This window comes from Pecten maximus, chromosome 5, assembly GCF_902652985.1.
Source record: "Pecten maximus chromosome 5, xPecMax1.1, whole genome shotgun sequence".
Classification (NCBI taxonomy): Eukaryota; Metazoa; Mollusca; class Bivalvia; order Pectinida; family Pectinidae; genus Pecten; species Pecten maximus.
The window spans coordinates 45,116,443-45,137,906 of NC_047019.1; the positions used below are offsets into that span (position 1 = coordinate 45,116,443).

A 21,464-nucleotide genomic window follows, 5' to 3' on the forward strand; every position below is an offset into this window, starting at 1 on the left:
CGGAGAATTTTATGTCTCGATGTTTGTGATAAGGCTATAAAGGAAAACATGTTTATGGACAAGGCCTGGTAGTGGGCCAGCACAAAACGTTTGTTAGCCTCCTGTATAAGCTGGAGGGAGAGACGGAGGGAAGGACAGAGGGAGTGAGAGACTGTGAAAGGAACAAAAACAGATATATATGCACATAGCAACTTATCGCAGATTTATCCCTATCTGTAGTCACACAGGAAAGACAGAGAGAAAAAGACTGTAAGACGTCAGACGTTACAGTTTTAAGTTCTATTGTCGATGGATAACGAGGACAGACAGATGGAGAGGGAAACAGGCCTAGTATTCCACACACGAGAGTGAAGTCTGAATAGGTTCAGTGGACCGAATTTTATCATGTCACAAAAAAAGTTCACGAACGCCAAGATTGTAATATTTGGAGCTTCAGGAGTTGGCAAAACAGGTAAGACACTTCCCCCCATCGTGATTTAAGCTTTTCTATTTGACATTTGTATATTGGAGAAACTTTGCATCACGATATCGTGACCCGAATAAATTTATGTATTAAATCACTGAGCTCCTCTATCAGATAACATATCCGGTTTTTAAATTAAAATTTATCAACTTACGGGTATTACTGCTATATTATATACTAATAAGGGACATCGTAAAATTCAAATTAAAGACATTCTAGTGTAAGTACGACATTCCAATGTGGGTAACATGACATTCAAGTGTGGGAAACACGACATTCCGGTGTCGGTAACACGACATTCCAGTATTGGTTACACATTTCAGTGCGGGTGACACGACATTCCAGTGTGGGTAACAGGACATTTCAATGTGGGTAACACGATATTCCAGTGTGGGTAACACGACATTCCAGTGTAGGTAACACGACATTCCAGTGTGGGTAACACGACATTTCAGTGTGGGTAACACGACATTCCAGTGTGGGTAACACGACATTCCAGTATTGGTTACACATTCCAGTGTGGGTAACACGACATTCCAGTGTCGGTAACAAGACATTTCAGTGTGGGTGGTGCGACATTCCAGTGTCGGTAACACGACATTCCAGTATTGGTTACACATTCCAGTGTTAGTAACACGACATTCCAGTGTGGGTAACAAGACATTTCAGTGTGGGTGGCGCGACATTCCAGTGTGGGTAACACGACATTCCAATGTGGGTAACACGACATTCCAGTGTGGGTAACACGACATTCCAGTGTGGGTAACACGACATTCCAGTATTGGTTACACATTCCAGTGTGGGTAACACGACATTCCAGTGTCGGTGACAAGACATTTCAGTGTGGGTGGCGCGACATTCCAGTGTGGGTAACACGACATTCCAGTGTCGGTAACACGACATTCCAGTGTGGGTAACAAGACATTCCAGTGTCAGTAACAAGACATTCCAGTGTGGGTAACACGACATCCCAGTGTGGGTAACACGATATTCCATTGTGGGTACCACGACATTCCAGTGTGGGTAACACGACATTCCAATATGGGTAACACGACATTCTAGTGTTGGTAACACGACATCAAGCGTTAGTAACACGACATTCCAGTGTGGGTAACACGACATCAAGTGTTAGTAACACGACATTTCAGTGTGGGTAACACGACATTTCAGTGTGGGTAACACGACATTCCAGTGTGGGTAACACGACATTCCAGTGTGGGTAACACGACATCAAATGTTAGTAACACGACATCAAGTGTTAGTAACACGACATTCCAGTGTGGGTAACACGACATTCCAATGTGGGTAACACGACATTTCAATGTGGGTAACACGATATTCCAGTGTGGGTAACATGACATTTCAATGTGGGTAACACGATATTCCAGTGTGGGTAACACGACATTTCAGTGTGGGTAACACGACATTTCAGTGTGGGTAACACGACATTCCAGTGTGGGTAACACGACATCCCAGTGTGGGTAACACGACATCAAATGTTAGTAACACGACATCAAGTGTTAGTAACACGACATTCCAGTGTGGGTAACACGACATTCCAATGTGGGTAACACGACATTTCAATGTGGGTAACACGATATTCCAGTGTGGGTAACATGACATTTCAATGTGGGTAACACGATATTCCAGTGTGGGTAACACGACATTCCATTGTGGGTAACACGACATTCCAGTGTGGGTAACACGACATTCCAGTGTGGGTAACACGATATTTCAGTGTGGGTAACACGACATTTCAGTGTGGGAATCATGACATTTAAAAGGCTTATCTGCATTGCAAAGGAATATAAAGAGCCACCGCAGAAAGAGTTAGCATTAAGATTGAATTCCTTAGTGCGAGTAACAAAAGTATTTAAAAGCACATCACTTACATTACCGTCACTACATCTGAAAAATCTGTGGATTTCAATACAGTTATTCAATGTGTCGTGAAGATGGAAGTTACTTTCTTTAATAAATCGAATGATTATAGATGTCTAATTTTGATTAAGTTCCATTTACTTGTGACGTCTCTATAAGCATTCCCATGTCCGTTTGTGTTTCTCAGGAAGCTAAGTAACGGGCCGGTATGTATGGCAAGCCAAGTTGTCATTTATTCGAGGAGCAATGTTGATCCAGTATTTTACCAAATTATATAAGATATCTTTTATGTTTATGACACATCTTATATGTTTATAAGATATCATGTATGTTTATGAGATATCATATACAAGATGTATGTTTATAAGATATCTTATTTAAAGTTTATAAGATATCTTATTTAAAGTTTATAAGATATCTCATAAAATATATAAAATATCTTATATCTTTTATAAGATATCTTATAAACTTTTATTTATGAGATATCTTATAAAGTATATAAGATATCTCATAAAAGATATAAGATATCTTATATAATATATTAGATATCTTATATAATTTGATAAAATCCTGGATCAACGTTGTTCCTTGAATAAATGACAACTTGGTTTGCCATAGGTATGTGCTGTCGTGATTGTGTCCTTTGGCAAGACACTTTACTCTAATTGCTCTGGATATTAGGCGACGGACATCCCGTATGTTGTTCAGTGAGCTAGTCACAAACTACTACAAAGAGACCTCGCATCAAAATGACCCCGGCTGTTCATGGGGCGATAAACCCAGCAAACAAACAAATCTTCCAATTGGTACAATCATGACGTCATGTTCGGAAAGCGATGGTGACCTCTCCAGTATTACTGTATAGGAGTGGGTATATACAACCATGCATGTGTAGAATAATTCCAATTTACCTTCAACGAGTCACATAAAAATGACAACTGAAACATACCCAACATGCCATAAGCATAAAAAGGAATATTTATTTATTGTTTGCTCTTGACGAAAGATTCACAGGCATCCATGGTTGTGGGATATTTGTTTCTTCCAAGTCTGTTTACCGTCAGATATACATACCGGTTAAATGCGGTGCTTGACGTATCTGTTGGTCATATTTTTAACAGGCGATGTACAAAATGGTATTATTTGACTATTGTCAACTGATCAAATAATTTGAGAGATATAACTTATTGAGAAGGTTGCGAAAGTTAATAGAAAGTGACACAAACGGGGGGGGGGGGGGGGGGGGGGGGGGGGGGGGGGGGGGGGGGGATCAGTTCAAGTAATCACTGCATTTAAAAGTAGTCGTATCTATTTCAAAGTTTTTTTACATTTTACATTTCACAATGTTCCTCTTCGTATTGTGTGACTTGATATTGCACTTTTTTTTACGAGAGTCAAGAAACTTTACTTGTAAAATTATTCCAAGAATAAGCAAAGAAGATCGTTCAATAATATCTGAACAACAAGAAATTTTACAAGAAACAGAAAACTTTTAAAGAACTTAATATCAGCCAATACATTTTATTTTTTAGAAACAAAACAGTCACAAAGGTGTCCTCATACAAGACGGCTCTCACTCGTCAGGCTTCATTCATTCCGGATATTAATTTTCATTTACAATGTAATTTCATAACTATTAGAAACTTCTGTTTATTTCCTGTGTTTTGTTTTGGTTCTTCTCTTGTTATGATTTTTGTTATAAAGCGTCTGTTAAAATAAACTTAATAAACATTCACACACCAGATTCCTCTTCAGTATTTGACTAACCATGCAATTATTTTGTGACTTCATGTATTTTGAGAATGAGCAAGCGTTTGAGTCCTGCTTCAGGGCTTGGTTTTGGTTTGGTTTGGTTTATTTTGTTTAACGTCCTATTAACTGCTAAGGTCATTTAAGGACGGCCTCCCGTGCGTGCGATATGCATGTTTGTGGTGAGTGCGTATGTGTGTTTTGGGAGGCTGCGGTATGTTCGTGTTAAGTCTCCTTGTGATAGGCCGGGACTTTTGCCGATTTATAGTGCTACCTCACTGAAGCATACTGCCGAAGACACCCACCAGCACACCCCACCCGGTCACATTATACTGACAACGGGCGAACCAGTCGTCCCACTCCGTGTATGCTGAGCGCTAAGTAGGAGCAGCAACTACCATTTTAAAGACTCTGGTATGTCTCGGCCAGGGGACAGAACCCAAAGCCTTCCTCACAGGGGCGAACGCTCAACTAAAGGCCAAAAGTGAGGCAGTGTCAAGGGAGACGTTAGGAAGAAGAAAGTTGTTAAGAAAGAAGAGAAAATATAAGATCCCAAATTTAGTCGCCTCTTACGATCATGCAATGGGGGCAGCAGGTACAACTCTTACGCCCTACCTGCAGGGCAGCATGGTACATCATCAGTATCTTACACATAATTTGTAGTACATACTTAACAGAAATCCTTACTATGAAACTGATTCATCATAGTAATGTATATCAAAAATTATCGATATTGATCTAATTATAATAGGACACTTGAAGATTGCTGTAAATCAAAAGGAGATAATAAATCCCTAATATCAGTACACTTTCTAAATTTAAACAACAATAGTACCAGTATCAAGTGGTTGGGGAGCCCCCTACCTAACAAGGTACTGGTATACAATCATGCGTTTGTGACTAGGAGTAAGATTTTGACCTCTCGTTGAGCGCTGATCTTTGTGAGGAACGTTTTGGCCTTGAGTTGAGGTCTGGTCCCTGTGACGAACGTTTTGGCCTTTATTTCAGCGCTGGTCCCTATGATAAGGATTTTGGCCTTACGTTGAGTGTTGGTTCCTGTGAGTAAGATTTTGGCCGTAAGGTGAGCGTTGGTCCCGGTGAGGAAGGTTTTGGTCTCTTGTTGAGCGTTGGTCCCGGTGAGTAAGATTTTGGCCTCTTGTTGAGCGTTGGTCCCGGTGAGGAAGGTTTTGGCCTTTAGGTGAGCGTTGGTCCCTGTGAGGAAGGTTTTGACCTTTAGTTGAGCGTTGGACCCTTTGAAGATAATTTTTGCCTTTAGTTGAACGTTGGTCCTTTCTATGAAGGTTTTGGCCTTTAGTTGAACGCGGGACACTGTGAGGGATGTTTTGACCTTTAGTTGAGTGTTGGACCCTGTGAGGGATGTATTAGCCTTAGAAAAGAATTGAGGAAGGCTCCAAATAATTAAGATATGTTCAATTTTAAGACGTTTTATTTCGCTCACTCCACATGTATACCTGTGTAGAGATAAAAAAAAAAGAGGCATTGTATGGACAGAGTAAACAATACACAATTCGACATTGGATGGACAGAGTAAACAATACACAATTCGACATCGGATGGACAGAGTAAACAATACACAATTCGACATCGGATGAACAGAGTAAACAATACACAATTCGACATCGGATGGACAGAGTAAACAGCGACATTGGATGAACAGAGTAAACAATACACAATTCGACATTGTATGGACAGAGTAAACAATACACAATTCGACATTGTATGGACAGAGTAAACAATACACAATTCGACATCGGATGAACAGAGTAAACAATACACATTTCGACATTGGATGGACAGAGCCATCCTACATATTCAATTAGTTCTGATATAAAGGTTCATTTCTACATACATTTGTATATTGAGTAGATTTAACATTCTCTGTATAAAACGACTTACTTAACTTAACAGCAGTATTACATATTAGTAAACATTCCTATCATTTTGGTATAATTGGGATTAACACAGCAATAGCTTGGTACATTGTATATGCTTTGCCTGAAGTTGGTTCCGAGTTCCGTTTAAGGTAAACGGATCTAGGAAGAAGTTCCGAGTTCCAATTAAGAAAAACGGCACTACTATGTAGAAGCTTTACGGGTTTTGGTCCCAGTTCCGAGTTCTGTTTGAGATAAACGGTACTAGGAAGCAGTTCCGAGTTCCGTTTACCTTAATCGGAACTCGGAGGACATTTTGTAGTATTTGCTTAATGATGGCTTTGAAGTATTCTCTATTAATTTTACGAGGTAACTGGGGTGTCCTTTTATCATTAAAGCCAGTATCATTCAATATGTCTTGGAAATTTATTAACCACTTAGGACTAAAAAATGTGCAACTTATTAATTTTCTACTGTAGATATTTCACCCATGGTAAGTTTATGCCGAAACATAACCATTGTTGCTTTTATTTCAATATTAAACGGAACCTGTCCGATTCACCGTATACCATATAATGCGGAATGAGACGTTAGGTTCGTTATCAGTATAACGAGACCCGACGAGGCGTCCTGCTGGGTGTCTTCGGTAGTACGCTTCAGTGAGGTAGCACTATAAATTAGACATTAGTTTCGCGCTATCACAATGGAACAAAAACGACATATCGCATCGTAACAGTTAATAGTGCGTTTAACATACCAAACCAAATCCTACATTTGTATATATGTTTACAAATGACGACAATGTTTACATACATATCCCTGACACACACACTTGTTGTATAGTATTTGTATATATGTTTACAAATGACGACAATATTTACATACATATCCCTGACACACACACACTTGTTGTGTAGTATTTGTATATATGTTTACAAATGACGACAATGTTTACATACATATCTCTGACACACACACTTGCTGGTTGTGTAGTATTTGTATATATGTTTACAAATGGCGACAATATTTACATACATATCCCTGACACACACACTTGTTGTGTAGTATTTGTATATATGTTTACAAATGGCGACAATATTTACATACATATCCCTGACACACACACTTGTTGTATAGTATTTCATATCATGTCGGAATACTAAACGGAATTACGTGCGTACCTCATGTCATCTTGAACAGTATAAGTTATTGTTTTGTAACAGAAACTTTGCGCGTATCTGCTGTTTTACACTTGCTTTACACGCACAAACTACCGGGAGTAGACGTTTATCAATTTCAGAATTAAATTACGCACGCTTCCGAAATCGCCAATTTCATCATCAGTTTGTGCCTAGTTTGTTCTACATAACTATTACCATTGAAAAAAATCTATTTCTCATAATCTCCTATTCTCTAAGTGTCAAACAAAGCTAGGTGTTCCATTAATCAGAATTCGGTCTGGAGTTATGTAAGGCCTCTATGCAATGTCTTCCACATTTCGTGAGATGTGTAAATTTCACCCTCACATCACGCACGTGCCTTGCATGTCTACTCCGAGCCGTCCAACGAGATATATGTCTATTAGGAACTGAGTGGGTTTGCCACATCCGAGATGTTTGTCGCGTCCTCACGCAGAATTATTGTACTATTGTCTTCAATCTATTTGATTTAATGTCTTCACGCAAATACCGTTACCCGAAATAGATAGCTCGTGGTAGATCTTGATCCAAAGATATATAGTACACGTACATTAAAACATTCACACACGCCCGGACTAGCTTCGCCTGTCAAGTAATTAGTATATAGTTAATTTTATTGTGTGGTTTACCTCCAGTCCTATAATTGTAGCCGAATCATACCCCAGTTAGACATAATGTGTGTATAGTTCTTAGATCTCTTGATGGTCGGAATGTAACAGTATAGCTACAATACGAACTTAACATGGCTTGTCGCAATAATGTACTCTCTCACTGATGTTATGACCACACCTATACACCTCCGTCTCACCCACCCACCACCACCCAAACCTACACTCATCCCGAAACCCTTACTCACCACCGTCCAAACATACTCTAATATTCACCATGACTTCCACATACCAAATCCCTACCACATTTCAACACACACATCCTTACACAACTCCCTACCCCTTTCCCCCTTACACCCTAATATCTACTCCTACCCCATTCTCACACACACCCTTATATCAACTCCTTACCCCATTCCCACACACCCGTACACCAGCTCCCTACCCCATTCCCACACATACCCTTACACCAACTCCCAACACACACTCACACCAGCTCCCTACCCCATTCCCACACATACCCTTACACCAACTCCCAACACACACTCACACCAGCTCCCTACCCCATTCCCTCACACACCCTTTCACCAACTCCTTCCCCACATTCCCCCACACACTAACACCAACATCCTAACCCATACGGCACCTACCCGTATTTCTTACAATCATTGGCTTTTATATACCCAAGTAAATGTTTCATCGAACTCGTGTCTTTGTACTGTAGCTTGTATCGACAAGGTAAGACTTGTAATGACATATTTAAGTAATAAATTCACAAAAGTTCACCATTTATAACGCCACACATGTAATCTAAAATCTTAAATTTCTTGAAGAAAACATGACGTATTTTTATTTTACTAATTGTAGCAAACAGCATAGGTCATGCACCGTTATTGTAAAGCCTTGCACCAATTGTAGTTTACATACGAGATGTAAAACCTGATAATTGGGTGTTATAAAAGAGGAGAAATAATATGTGGAGTAACGTAAAGGCTCTATAACAGCCTTCAGATGTAGACGTGAAACCAATATATTACTGTACACAAGTCTTGTGAATCCTAATTGTTATGAGAACACCTTCAGGGTTTCTTTCGTCCGAGACAGAATTGGATGCAGGCTAAGATGAAACACACGGTGGATATCCGTTCCGTATTTCAGCTCCTTATAAACAGCCGCCTCTCTGACCCAGGCTCCGTTTAGATCATTCTAAACGTTTTACATATTGTTTGTATCAATCAGCGGCAAAAATCAATTTGGAAGAAATCCCAGGTATTCCAGTAATTTACTGATTTATTGATATAGGTATCCCGTGTCCGGTATAATTTACAAAAAACTTACACTTCACCTGGGTTTTATCATCACGTGACAGTGAGCAAACTAATATTGTAGCTCGGAGTGTCATTTTGACTTTTTTGGTGCATTTTCTCCGAAAGGAATAACTAATGTTCGGGTAAAAGTCAAAGAAGCATTTTCAAGTTTTCATTTTGAAATTTGATACTTTAAACAGTTTAATCTACAGAAATAAAGGAATGTCTACCATCAGGTCAAACTGTATCATTATAGTAAGCTTAGCAAGCACGTTATATGTCATTGTAACATTTCTGGCAAAGCCAACTATTTTAGAATAATATCAAAAATAAAAAATATTAAAATGATTTAATTAAGATAAACTCACTAACCTTTTAAAAAGAATGGGAAATGTGCTTATTCTACTCCATATAGTTTATCTGACATCATTATGATCAGATATGATTTGTAAAAAAGATGAATCATTTCAAGAATGTTTCGGTTGATGAAGATTTTCAAAGCGATGGTTTATAAGATGCTGACGTAAGATTGATGAAGTGGGGTTGGGATGCCTGCAGCTTTGTACTACATCTTCGGATGATGATAGATTGAGGTTAAACAAGACGTGTTTCAGGGCTAGGTTTGGTCAGAACAAACATACTACCACAATACCGAATTTATCATCACTAGTTACATAACCGGTTTCTCCAGATACCCACCAGTAATCTCTGTACACACTTGACGTTAGGTCTCGTCAGTCGGCTGAACAAATCAACACTTCTCTTTGTGTTTATTGAATAAAAATGCATGATACCTTAATGCCACAACATTCCCATCTCTTTTATTTTTGTTTGTTTGTTTGTTTGTTTTTACTTACTATATGTACGTTTCTCTTATCGCCTACCACACCTTCCCTCTGATCCTGTCGACGAATACAGTACAACATTGAATGATAACTTGTATATGAGCATGTAAACATATCGAGATCCTGTCACGTGCGACCTATACCGAACCTATATCAATGAATGAAATATAATGTATGACTTAACTGATCTTGTATGAAACCTTGTATGGTTAAACTGAATGCATTGACTTTTAACGCGCTGTATTTGTACTGACACAGCGAGCCTTTTACTGACACAGCGAGACTTGTACTGACACAGCGAGACTTGTACTGACACAGCGAGCCTTTTACTGACACAGCGAGACTTGTACTGACAATGTGAGACTTGTACTGACACAGCGAGACTTGTACTGACACAGCGAGCCTTTTACTGACAATGTGAGATGTATTGACACAGAGAGACTTGTACTGACACAGCGAGCCTTTTACTGACACAGCGAGACTTGTACTGACACAGCGAGCCTTTTACTGACACAGCGAGACTTGTACTGACACAGCGAGACTTTTACTGACAATGTGAGACTTGTATTGACACAGAGAGACTTGTACTGACACAGCGAGACTTGTACTGACACAGTGAGACTTGTACTGACAATGTGAGACTTGTACTGACACAGAGATACTTGTACTGACACAGCGAGACTTGTACTGACACATCGAGACTTGTACTGACACAGAGAGACTTGTACTGACACAGCGAGACTTGTACTGACAATGTGAGACTTGTACTGACAATGTGAGACTTGTACTGACACAGCGAGACTTGTACTGACACAGCGAGACTTGTACTGACACAGCGAGACTTGTACTGACAAGATGAGACTTGTACTGACAATGTGAGACTTGTACTGACACAGCGAGACTTGTACTGACACATTGAGACTTGTACTGACTAGATGATAAGTGTACTCCTAGCTTCCACTTATTGACCACTTCACAAGAGACCTTAGTTCTATGACGGGGTTGTACAATGTAATTAGTACGATATAGATTAATTAGTATGGGTTTGGCAGCTATATAGAGTGCCTGGTTTAAGACTTTGATAACATGGATACCACAAGAGAGAAGGTAGATGGGGAGAAACTGCTGTTAGGAAAAAAAGACTTGGTGAAGTTAATATTCTCGAACGCTAACGACCCACGTCCGACAGTCAGATGAAAGTAGTTAGCACATACATGATATGGAGCCGAACACCTATGACAGACAATACATGTTTTATACAGGTTACCAGCAACAACATTACACGGCGTGTAAGTCAGGATGAAACGCGATGTATTAATGCTCACCGGAAATTACCATTTGTACGACATAAACATGTCCGTCGGCGCTCAACAAATTACAACTTAATCGCATGGTTATGCGCTCAGCAGCGCACCTGACGCCGATTCCAATATAATAAGCAGCGATGGGACAAAGATAGTGTTCACGTGTAGTTAAGTAGTGATGAGGTAGAGGTATAAGAAAGCAGACAGGCAGAAATTGTGTTTGGTAGTGGTGAGACAGACGTAGTGTGTTGTAATGGTGAGACAGACGTAGTGTGTTGTAGTGGTGAGACAGACGTAGTGTGTTGTAGTGGTGAGACAGACGTAGTGTGTTATAGTGGTGAGACAGACGTAGTGTGTTATAGTGGTGAGACAGACGTAGTGTGTTGTAGATAAGACAGACGTAGTGTGTTAGTGGTGAGGACAGACGAGTGTGTGGTAGTGTGAGACAGACGTAGTGTGTTGTAGTGGTGAGACAGACGTAGTGTGTTGTAGTGGTGAGACAGACGTAGTGTGTTATAGTTGTGAAACAGACGTAGTGTGTTGTAGTGGTGAGACAGACGTAGTGTGTTGTAGTGGTGAGACAGACGTAGTGTGTTGTAATGGTGAGACAGACGTAGTGTGTTGTAGTGGTGAGACAGACGTAGTGTGTTGTAGTGGTGAGACAGACGTAGTGTGTTGTAGTAGTGAGACAGACGTAGTGTGTTGTAGTGGTGAGACAGACGTAGTGTGTTGTAGTGGTGAGACAGACGTTGTGTGTGGTAGTGGGGAGACAGACGTGGTGTGTTGTAGGGGTGAGACAGACGTGGTGTGTTGTAGGGGTGAGACAGACGTGGTGTGTTGTAGTGGTGAGACAGACGTAGTGTGTTGTAGTGGTGAGACAGACGTAGTGTGTTGTAGTGGTGGTGAGACGGACGTAGTGTGTTGTAGTGGTGAGACAGACGTAGTGTGTGGTAGTGGTGAGACAGACGTAGTGTGTTGTAGTGGTGAGACAGACGTAGTGTGTTGTAGTGGTGAGACAGACGTAGTGTGTGGTAGTGGTGAGACAGACGTAGTGTGTGGTAGTGGTGAGACAGACGTAGTGTGTTGTAGTGGTGAGACAGGACGTAGTGTGTTGTAGTAGTGAGACAGACGTACGTGTTTGTAGTGGTGAGACAGACGTAGTGTGTTGTAGTGGTGAGACAGACGTAGTGTGGTGTAGTAGTAGAGAACAGACGTAGCGTGTTGTAGGGTGAGACAGACGTAGTGTGTTGTAGTGGTGAGACAGACGTAGTGTGTTGTAGTGGGTGAGACAGACGTAGTGTGTGGTAGTGGTGAGACAGACGTAGTGTGTTGTAGTGGTGAGACAGACGTAGTGTGTGGTAGTGGTGAGACAGACGTAGTGTGTTGTAGTGGTGAGACAGACGTAGTGTGTGGTAGTGGTGAGACAGACGTAGTGTGTTGTAGTGGTGAGACAGACGTAGTGTGTTGTAGTGGTGAGACAGACGTAGTGTGTTGTAGTGGTGAGAGAGACGTAGTGTGTTGTAGTGGTGAGACAGACGTAGTGTGTGGTAGTGGTTAGACAGACGTAGTGTGTTGTAGTGGTGGTGAGACAGACGTAGTGTGTTGTAGTGGTGAGACAGACGTAGTGTGTTGTAGTGGTGAGACAGACGTAGTGTGTTGGTAAGCGTGGTGTTTTGTAGAACAGACGTAGTGTGTTGTGTGTGGGTGAGACAGACGTAGTGTGTTGTAGTGGGGAGACAGACGTGTGTGTGGTAGTGGGGAGACAGACGTGTGTGTGTGTGGTGAGGGTGGAGGGTGAACAGACGTGTGGTGTGTAGGGTGAGACAACGTGGTTGTGTTGTAGTGGTGAGACGACGTAGTGTTGTGTAGTGGTGAGACAGACGTAGTGTGTTGTAGTGGTGGTGAGACGGACGTAGTGTGTTGTAGTGGTGAGACAGACGTAGTGTGTGGTAGTGGTGAGACAGACGTAGTGTGTTGTAGTGGTGAGACAGACGTAGTGTGTTGTAGTGGTGAGACAGACGTAGTGTGTGGTAGTGGTGAGACAGACGTAGTGTGTGGTAGTGGTGAGACAGACGTAATGTGTTGTAGTGGTGAGACAGACGTAGTGTGTTGTAGTAGTGAGACAGACGTAGCGTGTTGTAGTGGTGAGACAGACGTAGTGTGTTGTAGTGGTGAGACAGACGTAGTGTGTTGTAGTAGTGAGACAGACGTAGCGTGTTGTAGTGGTGAGACAGACGTAGTGTGTTGTAGTGGTGAGACAGACGTAGTGTGTTGTAGTAGTGAGACAGACGTAGTGTGTGGTAGTGGTGAGACAGACGTAGTGTGTTGTAGTGGTGAGACAGACGTAGTGTGTGGTAGTGGGGAGACAGACGTAGTGTGTGGTAGTGGTGAGACAGACGTGGTAGGGGTGAGACAGACGTAGTGTGTGGTAGTAGTGAGCCATACGTAGTGTTTGACAGAGCTGAGACATACGTTTACATTGTTTGACAGTTCCTCCCTCGATTATCGCTTGTTCCGTTCCTCCATGTTTTCCCTATATTTTCGTATTGGTTAATGATTTATATAATAGAAGCCTAACGTTAGTCTCGCCCACGATTTGATTCATATATTGTTTTTTTAAAACTAAGGAGACGGATTATACTGGTACAATATGACAAGCAATAAAAGGAGTATAGCTTGTTTATTGATGATCGCTTATAACTGAAATTGACTTTTCGTATTTTGTGAGATTTTCATTCAGTTCCTCGTATTACAGGCTGGCTCCGGTTAAGCCATTCGTTATGTCGTGTATAACGTCTGCCACACTTGCCGTCACGCGTCCCTGATACCACCTCTCCTCATCCATGTTTTTGTCATGCGAGAAAGCTTAAAAACTAATCTACAGCAGGCAAAAGAAATGTATGATATATCTACAAACAAAAACTGTATGATATATCTATAGACAATTCTGTCAGGATGTTCAAACGTTCACTCATATTTATCTCCCGGCGAAAATAAGGTAAACCTAAGGTTCACAACGTCAAGCGATTCTAGATTGATGTCTTCCTGTGTTTATTTCAACGCTCCAGTTTGATATTGCTGTCTCTTTAACGTCAAATCAATTTTAAGACAAGTACAAGTCTGCGCCTTAAGTTTTTTGGTGCAGTATTAAAACCCGACCGGCAGTGTTCCATCATCAGTATGGTATTTATTTATTTGACTCGATGATGTGTACACCTAACGCCGCACGAGTACATACACACCCACACATCCTACCCCTAAAACTGTCCTGACAGTATTTTCTCGGTCAAATGGATAAGTACTGAAATTTATCTATTTGATAACTACGGTCTTTATTTATATTCCCTGTCGGCTATTAACACTGATACGAATTCAGGCTTCCAAATTGATAAATACATCTTCATTACGCGATAGTATTGACGTACCTGGCTCTCAACGTAAAATGTCCTGGCACCATACAGCAATTCGTAAATACAGATATGTTTTAGTAAAGTGTGATACGTGCACAGATATACAAATGTACGTGTATATATGATATAGACAGAGTAAACATCAATACAATCGATGAAGACTCAGCATTCTGTGTTTCCTATAAATCATTCTAAATTCAATTAAAGTGTGGTGAGACAGTGAAATGAGACTGTGTGTGAGACTGTGTTGTGAGACTGTGTGATGATACTGCGAGGCGAGACTGTGTGATGAGTAAGTGGTGAGACTGTGTGTGAGACTGTGTTGTGAGACTGTGTGATGATACTGCGAGGCGAGACTGTGTGATGAGTAAGTGGTGAGACTGGTGAGTAAGTGGTGAGACTGGTGAGTAAGTGGTGAGACTGTGTGGTGAGACTGTGTGGTGAGTAAGTGGTGAGACTGTGTGGTGAGACTGTGTGGTGAGACTGTGTGGTGAGTAAGTGGTGAGACTTGTGAGTAAGTGGTGAGACTGGTGAGTAAGTGGTGAGACTTGTGAGTAAGTAGTGTTACTGCGTGGTGAGACTGTGTGGTGAGTAAGTAGTGAGACAGTGTGGTGAGATAGTGAGAATGTGGTGAGACTGACAAGGTGAGACAGTGTTATGAGACTGTGTGGTGAGAGTGTGAAGTGAGACTGTGGTGATAAAGTATGGTGAGCCTATGTGGTGAGACAGTTTGGTTAGACTGTGAGATGAGATTGTGTGGTGAAACAGAGTGTTGGGAAAGTATGGTGAGCCTATGTGGTGAGACAGTGTGGTGAGACTGTATGGTGAGACAGTGTGGTGAGACTGTATGGTGAGACAGTGTGGTGAGACTGTGTGGTGAGACTGTATGGTGAGACTGTGTGGTGAGACTGTATGGTGAGACAGTGTGGTGAGACTGTATGGTGAGACAGTGTGGTGAGACTGTATGGTGAGACTGTATGGTGAGACTGTGTGGTGAGATAGTGTGGTGAGATTGTGTGGTGAGACTGTGTGGTGAGACTGTGTGGTGAGACTGTGTGGTGAGACTGTGTGGTGAGATAGTGTGGTGAGACAGTGTGGTGAGACTGTATGGTGAGATAGTGTGGTGAGACAGTGTGGTGAGACTGTGTGGTGAGATAGTGTGGTGAGACATTGTGGTGAGACTGTGTTGTGAGACTGAGTGGTGAGACTGTGTGGTGAGACTGTGTGGTGAGACTGTGTGGTGAGACTGTATGGTGAGACTGTGTGGTGAGACAGTGTGATGAGACTGTGTGGTGAGACTGTGTGGTGAGACTGTGTGGTGAGACTGTGTGGTGATACTGTGTGGTGAGACTGTGTGGTGAGACTGTGTGGTGATACTGTGTGGTGAGACTGTGTGGTGAGACTGTGTGGTGATACTGTGTGGTGAGACTGTGTGGTGAGACTGTGTGGTGATACTGTGTGGTGAGACTGTGTGGTGAGACTGTATGGTGAGACTGTGTGGTGAGACAGTGTGGTGAGACTGTGTGGTGAGATAGTGTGATGAGTCTGTGTTGTGAGATAGTGTAGGTGAGACAGTGATGAGGCAGTATGGTGAGACAGTGGTGAGACTGACAAGGTGAGACTGAGTGGTGAGACAGTTTCCTGGGACAGTATGGCGAGACAGTATGGTGAGACAGTGGGATGATACAGTATGGTGAGGCTATGACAAGGCCGTACATGAACTATAATTCACAGCGATTCGGTAGGTGTAGCAATAAAACATGGACGCCAATCACAATCGGTGGAATGATTTAATTAGAAATCGATGTTCACCTTCTCCACTTTTAAGGGTGATCATAACTTACTTCAGTTCCTGGTTTCTTAACAGATGCCATTTCAATGATGAATGATGATCTATCTTTTCTAAGACTTCCTTGTATCCAATGTTTTAGTTTAGTTTATTCTGTTGCAGCGTTTGCAGTCCGGTACATCACGAAACGCTACATCGGTGATTATGACAGAAATAAAGGTAAATAGTCATTTGGTCCTGATCGTGGTGGTCCTTATCGTGGTGGTCCTTATCGTGGTGGTCCTGATCGTGGTGGTCCTTATCGTGGTGGTCCTTATCGTGGTGGTCCTTATCGTGGTGGTCCTGATCGTGGTGGTCCTTATCGTGGTGGTCCTTATCGTGGTGGTCCTTATCGTGGGAAATGTTAAACACATATTTGTACATTTGGTAAAGTATATGCTAACGTCTTTTGATAAGAAATATGGGGTTATTGAATATTGTAAAGTCAAGACGCTATACATGTTGACGGTAGACAGTATTACTTAGAAAGCATCATCTTCATGAATGTAGGTCTCAGGCCGATTTATAGTAATGAAAGATATCATTCCGGAAGATATACGTCCCAATAACCGTTTGGTTAGCCATTGAGTTAACTTCTCGGTAACCATTGAGTGAACCATTGGGTAAACTTCCCGGTAACCATTGAGTGAACCATTGGGTAAACTTCCCGGTAACCATTGAGTGAACCATTGGGTTAACTTTCCGGTAACCGTTGAGTGAACCATTGGGTTAACTGTCCGGTAACCGTTGAGTGAACCATTGGGTTAACTTTCCGGTAACCGTTGAGTGAACCATTGGGTTAACTGTCCGGTAACCGTTGAGTGAACCATTGGGTTAACTTTCCGGTAACCGTTGAGTGAACCATTGGGTTAACTGTCCGGTAACCGTTGAGTGAATCATTGGGTTAACTTCTCGGTAACCATTGAGTGAATCATTGGGTTAACTTCTCGGTAACCGTTGAGTGAACCATTGGGTTAACTTCTCGGTAACCGTTGAGTGAACCATTGGGTTAACTTCTCGGTAACCGTTGAGTGAACCATTGGGTTAACTGTCCGGTAACCGTTGAGTGAACCATTGGGTAAACTTTCCGGTAACCGTTGAGTGAATCATTGGGTTAACTTGACTTCACGGTAACCATTGGGTTTACTTCTCGGTAAATGTTGAGTGAACCATTGGGTTTACTTGACTTCACGGTAACCATTGAGTGAACCATTGGGTTAACTTGACTTCACGGTAACCATTGGGTTTACTTCTCGGTAAATGTTGAGTGAACCATTGGGTTTACTTGACTTCACGGTAACCATTGAGTGAACCATTGGGTTAACTTGACTTCACGGTAACCATTGGGTTTACTTCTCGGTAAATGTTGAGTGAACCATTGGGTTAACTTCTCGGTAACCGTTGAGTGAACCATTGGGTTAACTGTCCGGTAACCGTTGAGTGAATCATTGGGTTAACTTCTCGGTAACCGTTGAGTGAATCATTGGGTTAACTTCTCGGTAACCGTTGAGTGAACCATTGGGTTAACTGTCCGGTAACCGTTGAGTGAATCATTGGGTTAACTTCTCGGTAACCGTTGAGTGAATCATTGGGTTAACTTCTCGGTAACCGTTGAGTGAATCATTGGGTTAACTTCTCGGTAACCGTTGAGTGAACCATTGGGTTAACTTCCCGGTAACCATTGAGTGAATCATTGGGTTAGCTTTCCGGTAACCGTTGAGTGAACCATTGGGTTTACTTACCGGTAACCGAGCAATGGTATTTAAGATATTCTCATATAATTTCATTTCCCCAAAATTCTTATCTATTATCGTTTTAAAGAAATGTATTCAACAATAAAATAATGCCTTTCGATTATTAGTAGTCTAACTTTCTTCCATCGTGAAATTTATGTACATAAAATTATCATCAGAAAAGACTTCTAGATATATTTTATTGTTATCGTCCGTAAGCTAAAACCAACAAAAACAGCCAAGGATCATTTGTTACCGTAGACCGGCTAATGTGTAGTTCATGTATTTGGGGGATTGAAGGTTATTTTGAGTGGTATCTTAACTAGGTCCTTGAGTATTTTGCTAAGGCAGTAGATGTACTAGAAGAGGTTTTAGTGAATGGCATTAGGGTATATAAAACTAATGAAAGGCTTTGGTAATATAAAGTTGTTTCGTGGTGTAATCTTGTTCATACCTTGCACTGCTCGTCTGTCTCTTTTATCAAACAGAGATGCTCTATACGCACAAAATGACGTCACCAAGGGAGGAAGTGGTTACCCTGGAGATTCTGGACACGATGTCAGAGGTACAATGCTGCTTGTTGTGAGAATGTGACGATTGCATGTAAACTATCTATGTGACGTCACTGCAGTGTCACTATGACACTGTGTAGATGTAGTGAAGTCAAAGTTTGCATAGGATGAGATTGTGATGACGTCACTGCAGTGTTATTTATGCTTGCAGTAGAATATTTCAGTTAGTGTAGCGCGGAGTAAGCCTGGGATTTATTTGGATATTTAGCTTATTTGTTTTATAGCTAAAGTGATAATTGGATGCTCGTACTCAATATGAAAATTAAAGCTGTAATTTTTAAAGTTTAAACATTTTTATCACGTGTGTTACAGAGTAACCCGGATGATACAGAGAAGAACCTGAAATGGGCGGATGGATACGTGATGATGTATTCAGTAACAGACACTGCAAGTTTTCAGGAGGTGAAACGGCTCAAAGATATTTTATTCCGTTTGAAAGGGAACGAAAGGCCGATGGTTCTAATCGCTAACAAACTCGACCTGCGGGATGCCCGGGCGGTGAGCGAGGAAGATAGTATTTCGCTGGCCCATTCACTCGAATGCCCGTTGTTTGAACTTTCTGTGGCGGATGGATATCAGGGTGTCGCGGATGCAATGGAAGAATTAATTGTTCAGCTGCGGAGGGATTTTGTGAAAGCTCAAAGTGCGGCAAATGTCAGTACAAATACAGAGAAGCCCCGTTCAAAATTATACAACATGAAAAAAGTTCTGAAGAAGAGGATAGGTCGGAGTCATAGTGATACATTTTAGTATACCATGTTATTGTTAGATATATTGTCGATTTCAGCTGATATCTAGTCATCTCCAGGTTCTTACGTTGTCTGAACCCACTCCCTACCCGACCAGTGCATCATGTCCTTAGATTGTCTGTACTCACTCCCTACTTAACCAGTGTATCATGTCCTTACATTGTCTGTACTCACTCCCTACCTGACCAGTGTATCATGTCCTTACATTGTCTGTACTCACTCCCTACCTGACCAGTGTATCATGTCCTTACATTGTCTGTACTCACTCCCTACCTGACCAGTGTATCATGTCCTTACATTGTCTGTACTCATTCCCTACTTGACCAGTGTATCATGTCCTTACATTGTCTGTACTCACTCCCTACCTGACCAGTGTATCATGTCCTTACATTGTCTGTACTCACTCCCCACCTGGCCATTGTATCATGTCCTTACATTGTCTGTACTCACTCCCAACCTGACCAGTGTATCGTGTCCTTACATTGTCTGTACTCACTCCCTACCTGACCAGTGTATCATGTCCTTACATTGTCTGTACTCACTCTCTACCTGACCAGTGTATCATGTCCTTACATTGTCTGTACTCTCTCCCTACCTGACCAGTGTATCGTGTCCTTACATTGTCTGTAGTCACTCCCAGTCTGACCAGTGTATCGTGTCCTTACATTGTCTGTACTCACTCCCTACCTGACCAGTGTATCATGCCCTTACATTGTCTGTACTCACTCCCTACCTGACCAGTGTATCATGTCCTTACATTGTCTGTACTCACTCCCTACCTGACCAGTGTATCATGTCCTTACATTGTCTGTACTCTCTCCCTATCTGACCAGTGTATCATGTCCTTACATTGTCTGTACTCACTCCCTACCTGACCAGTGTATCATGTCTTTACATTGTCTGTACTCACTCCCTACCTGACCAGTGTATCATGTCCTTACATTGTCTGTATTCACTCCAAACCTGACCAATGTATCATGTCTTTACATTGTCTGTACTCACTCCCTACTTGACCAGTGTATCATGTCCTTACATTGTCTGTACTCACTCCCTACTTGACCAGAGTATCACGTCCTTACATTGTCTATTCACTATTTCTATATGATGAATGTATGCTTCATAACACATGCATTGTAGAAATTGTTGAGGATTAATTGAGCTGAATACAAATAAAATCATTTTAATCATGAAATTAAAATGATAAGATTACAAATATATAGTAAACAACAGACTGGCCGGTTAAGGTTTGTGTTATCTTCGTCACTAATATCTTAGCCCTGGAAATCTACAGGGACAGTTGGCTGGTCAGTAGTCACGGATACCGGTCAGTAGTCACGGATACCGGTCAGTAGTCACGGACACCGGTCAGTAGTCACGGATACCGGTCTGTAGTCACGGATACCGGTCAGTAGTCACGGATACCGGTCAGTAGTCACGGATACCGGTCAGTAGTCACGGATACCGGTCAGTAGTCACGGATACCGGTCAGCAGTCACGGATACCGGTCAGTAGTCACGGATACCGGTCAGTAGTCACGGACACCGGTCAGTAGTCACGGATACCGATCACCAGCCACAGACACCGGCCATCAGTTACCGACACCGTTCAGTACTGTGTCAGCGATAGAGTGGACACTGCCTGACTTCACGCCTTATTCTTTCTACAAATGTTGATGTTACTTTTGATAATTTAATTTAAGAGTTACCTTGGTATATTCCGATCAACCTTGAAAACATGCTAGGGACTATACATTGTACCACAAAGAATTTAATGGTTATTGTTCATATAATGATATTTAATTGAGCTATTTAATTAATCTATTTAGTAATCCCTCCCCCCCCCCCAAAAAAAATGTGATATAATACATTAAGTATCCTGTACTGAAACTGTGGCTATTGTAGTATCTAATTAATTACCCCGGAAA

At 41.6% G+C, this 21,464-nt stretch overlaps 1 protein-coding gene across 1 annotated transcript; it reads left to right on the forward strand.

Annotated features, from left to right (window-relative positions):
- The first annotated feature begins 78 nt into the window (after positions 1-78).
- On the forward strand, positions 79-20,732 carry LOC117328160 (ras-related and estrogen-regulated growth inhibitor-like). The gene is made up of 4 exons (XM_033885557.1): positions 79-451; positions 16,610-16,666; positions 18,708-18,784; positions 19,104-20,732. Exons 1-4 carry the CDS (start codon positions 385-387, stop codon positions 19,539-19,541), a joined length of 639 nt encoding a protein of 212 aa, XP_033741448.1. The 5' UTR covers positions 79-384; the 3' UTR covers positions 19,542-20,732.
- Positions 20,733-21,464: the final 732 nt, after the last annotated feature.

Coding starts and splice junctions, on each gene's coding strand:
- LOC117328160 (XM_033885557.1), top strand. CDS start 385: ATGTCACAAAAAAAGTTCACGAACGCCAAGATTGTAATATTTGGAGCT. Junction 16,667..18,707: donor TGATTATGACAGAAATAAAG/GTAAATAGTCAT, acceptor TTTATCAAACAG/AGATGCTCTATACGCACAAA. Junction 18,785..19,103: donor TTCTGGACACGATGTCAGAG/GTACAATGCTGC, acceptor CGTGTGTTACAG/AGTAACCCGGATGATACAGA.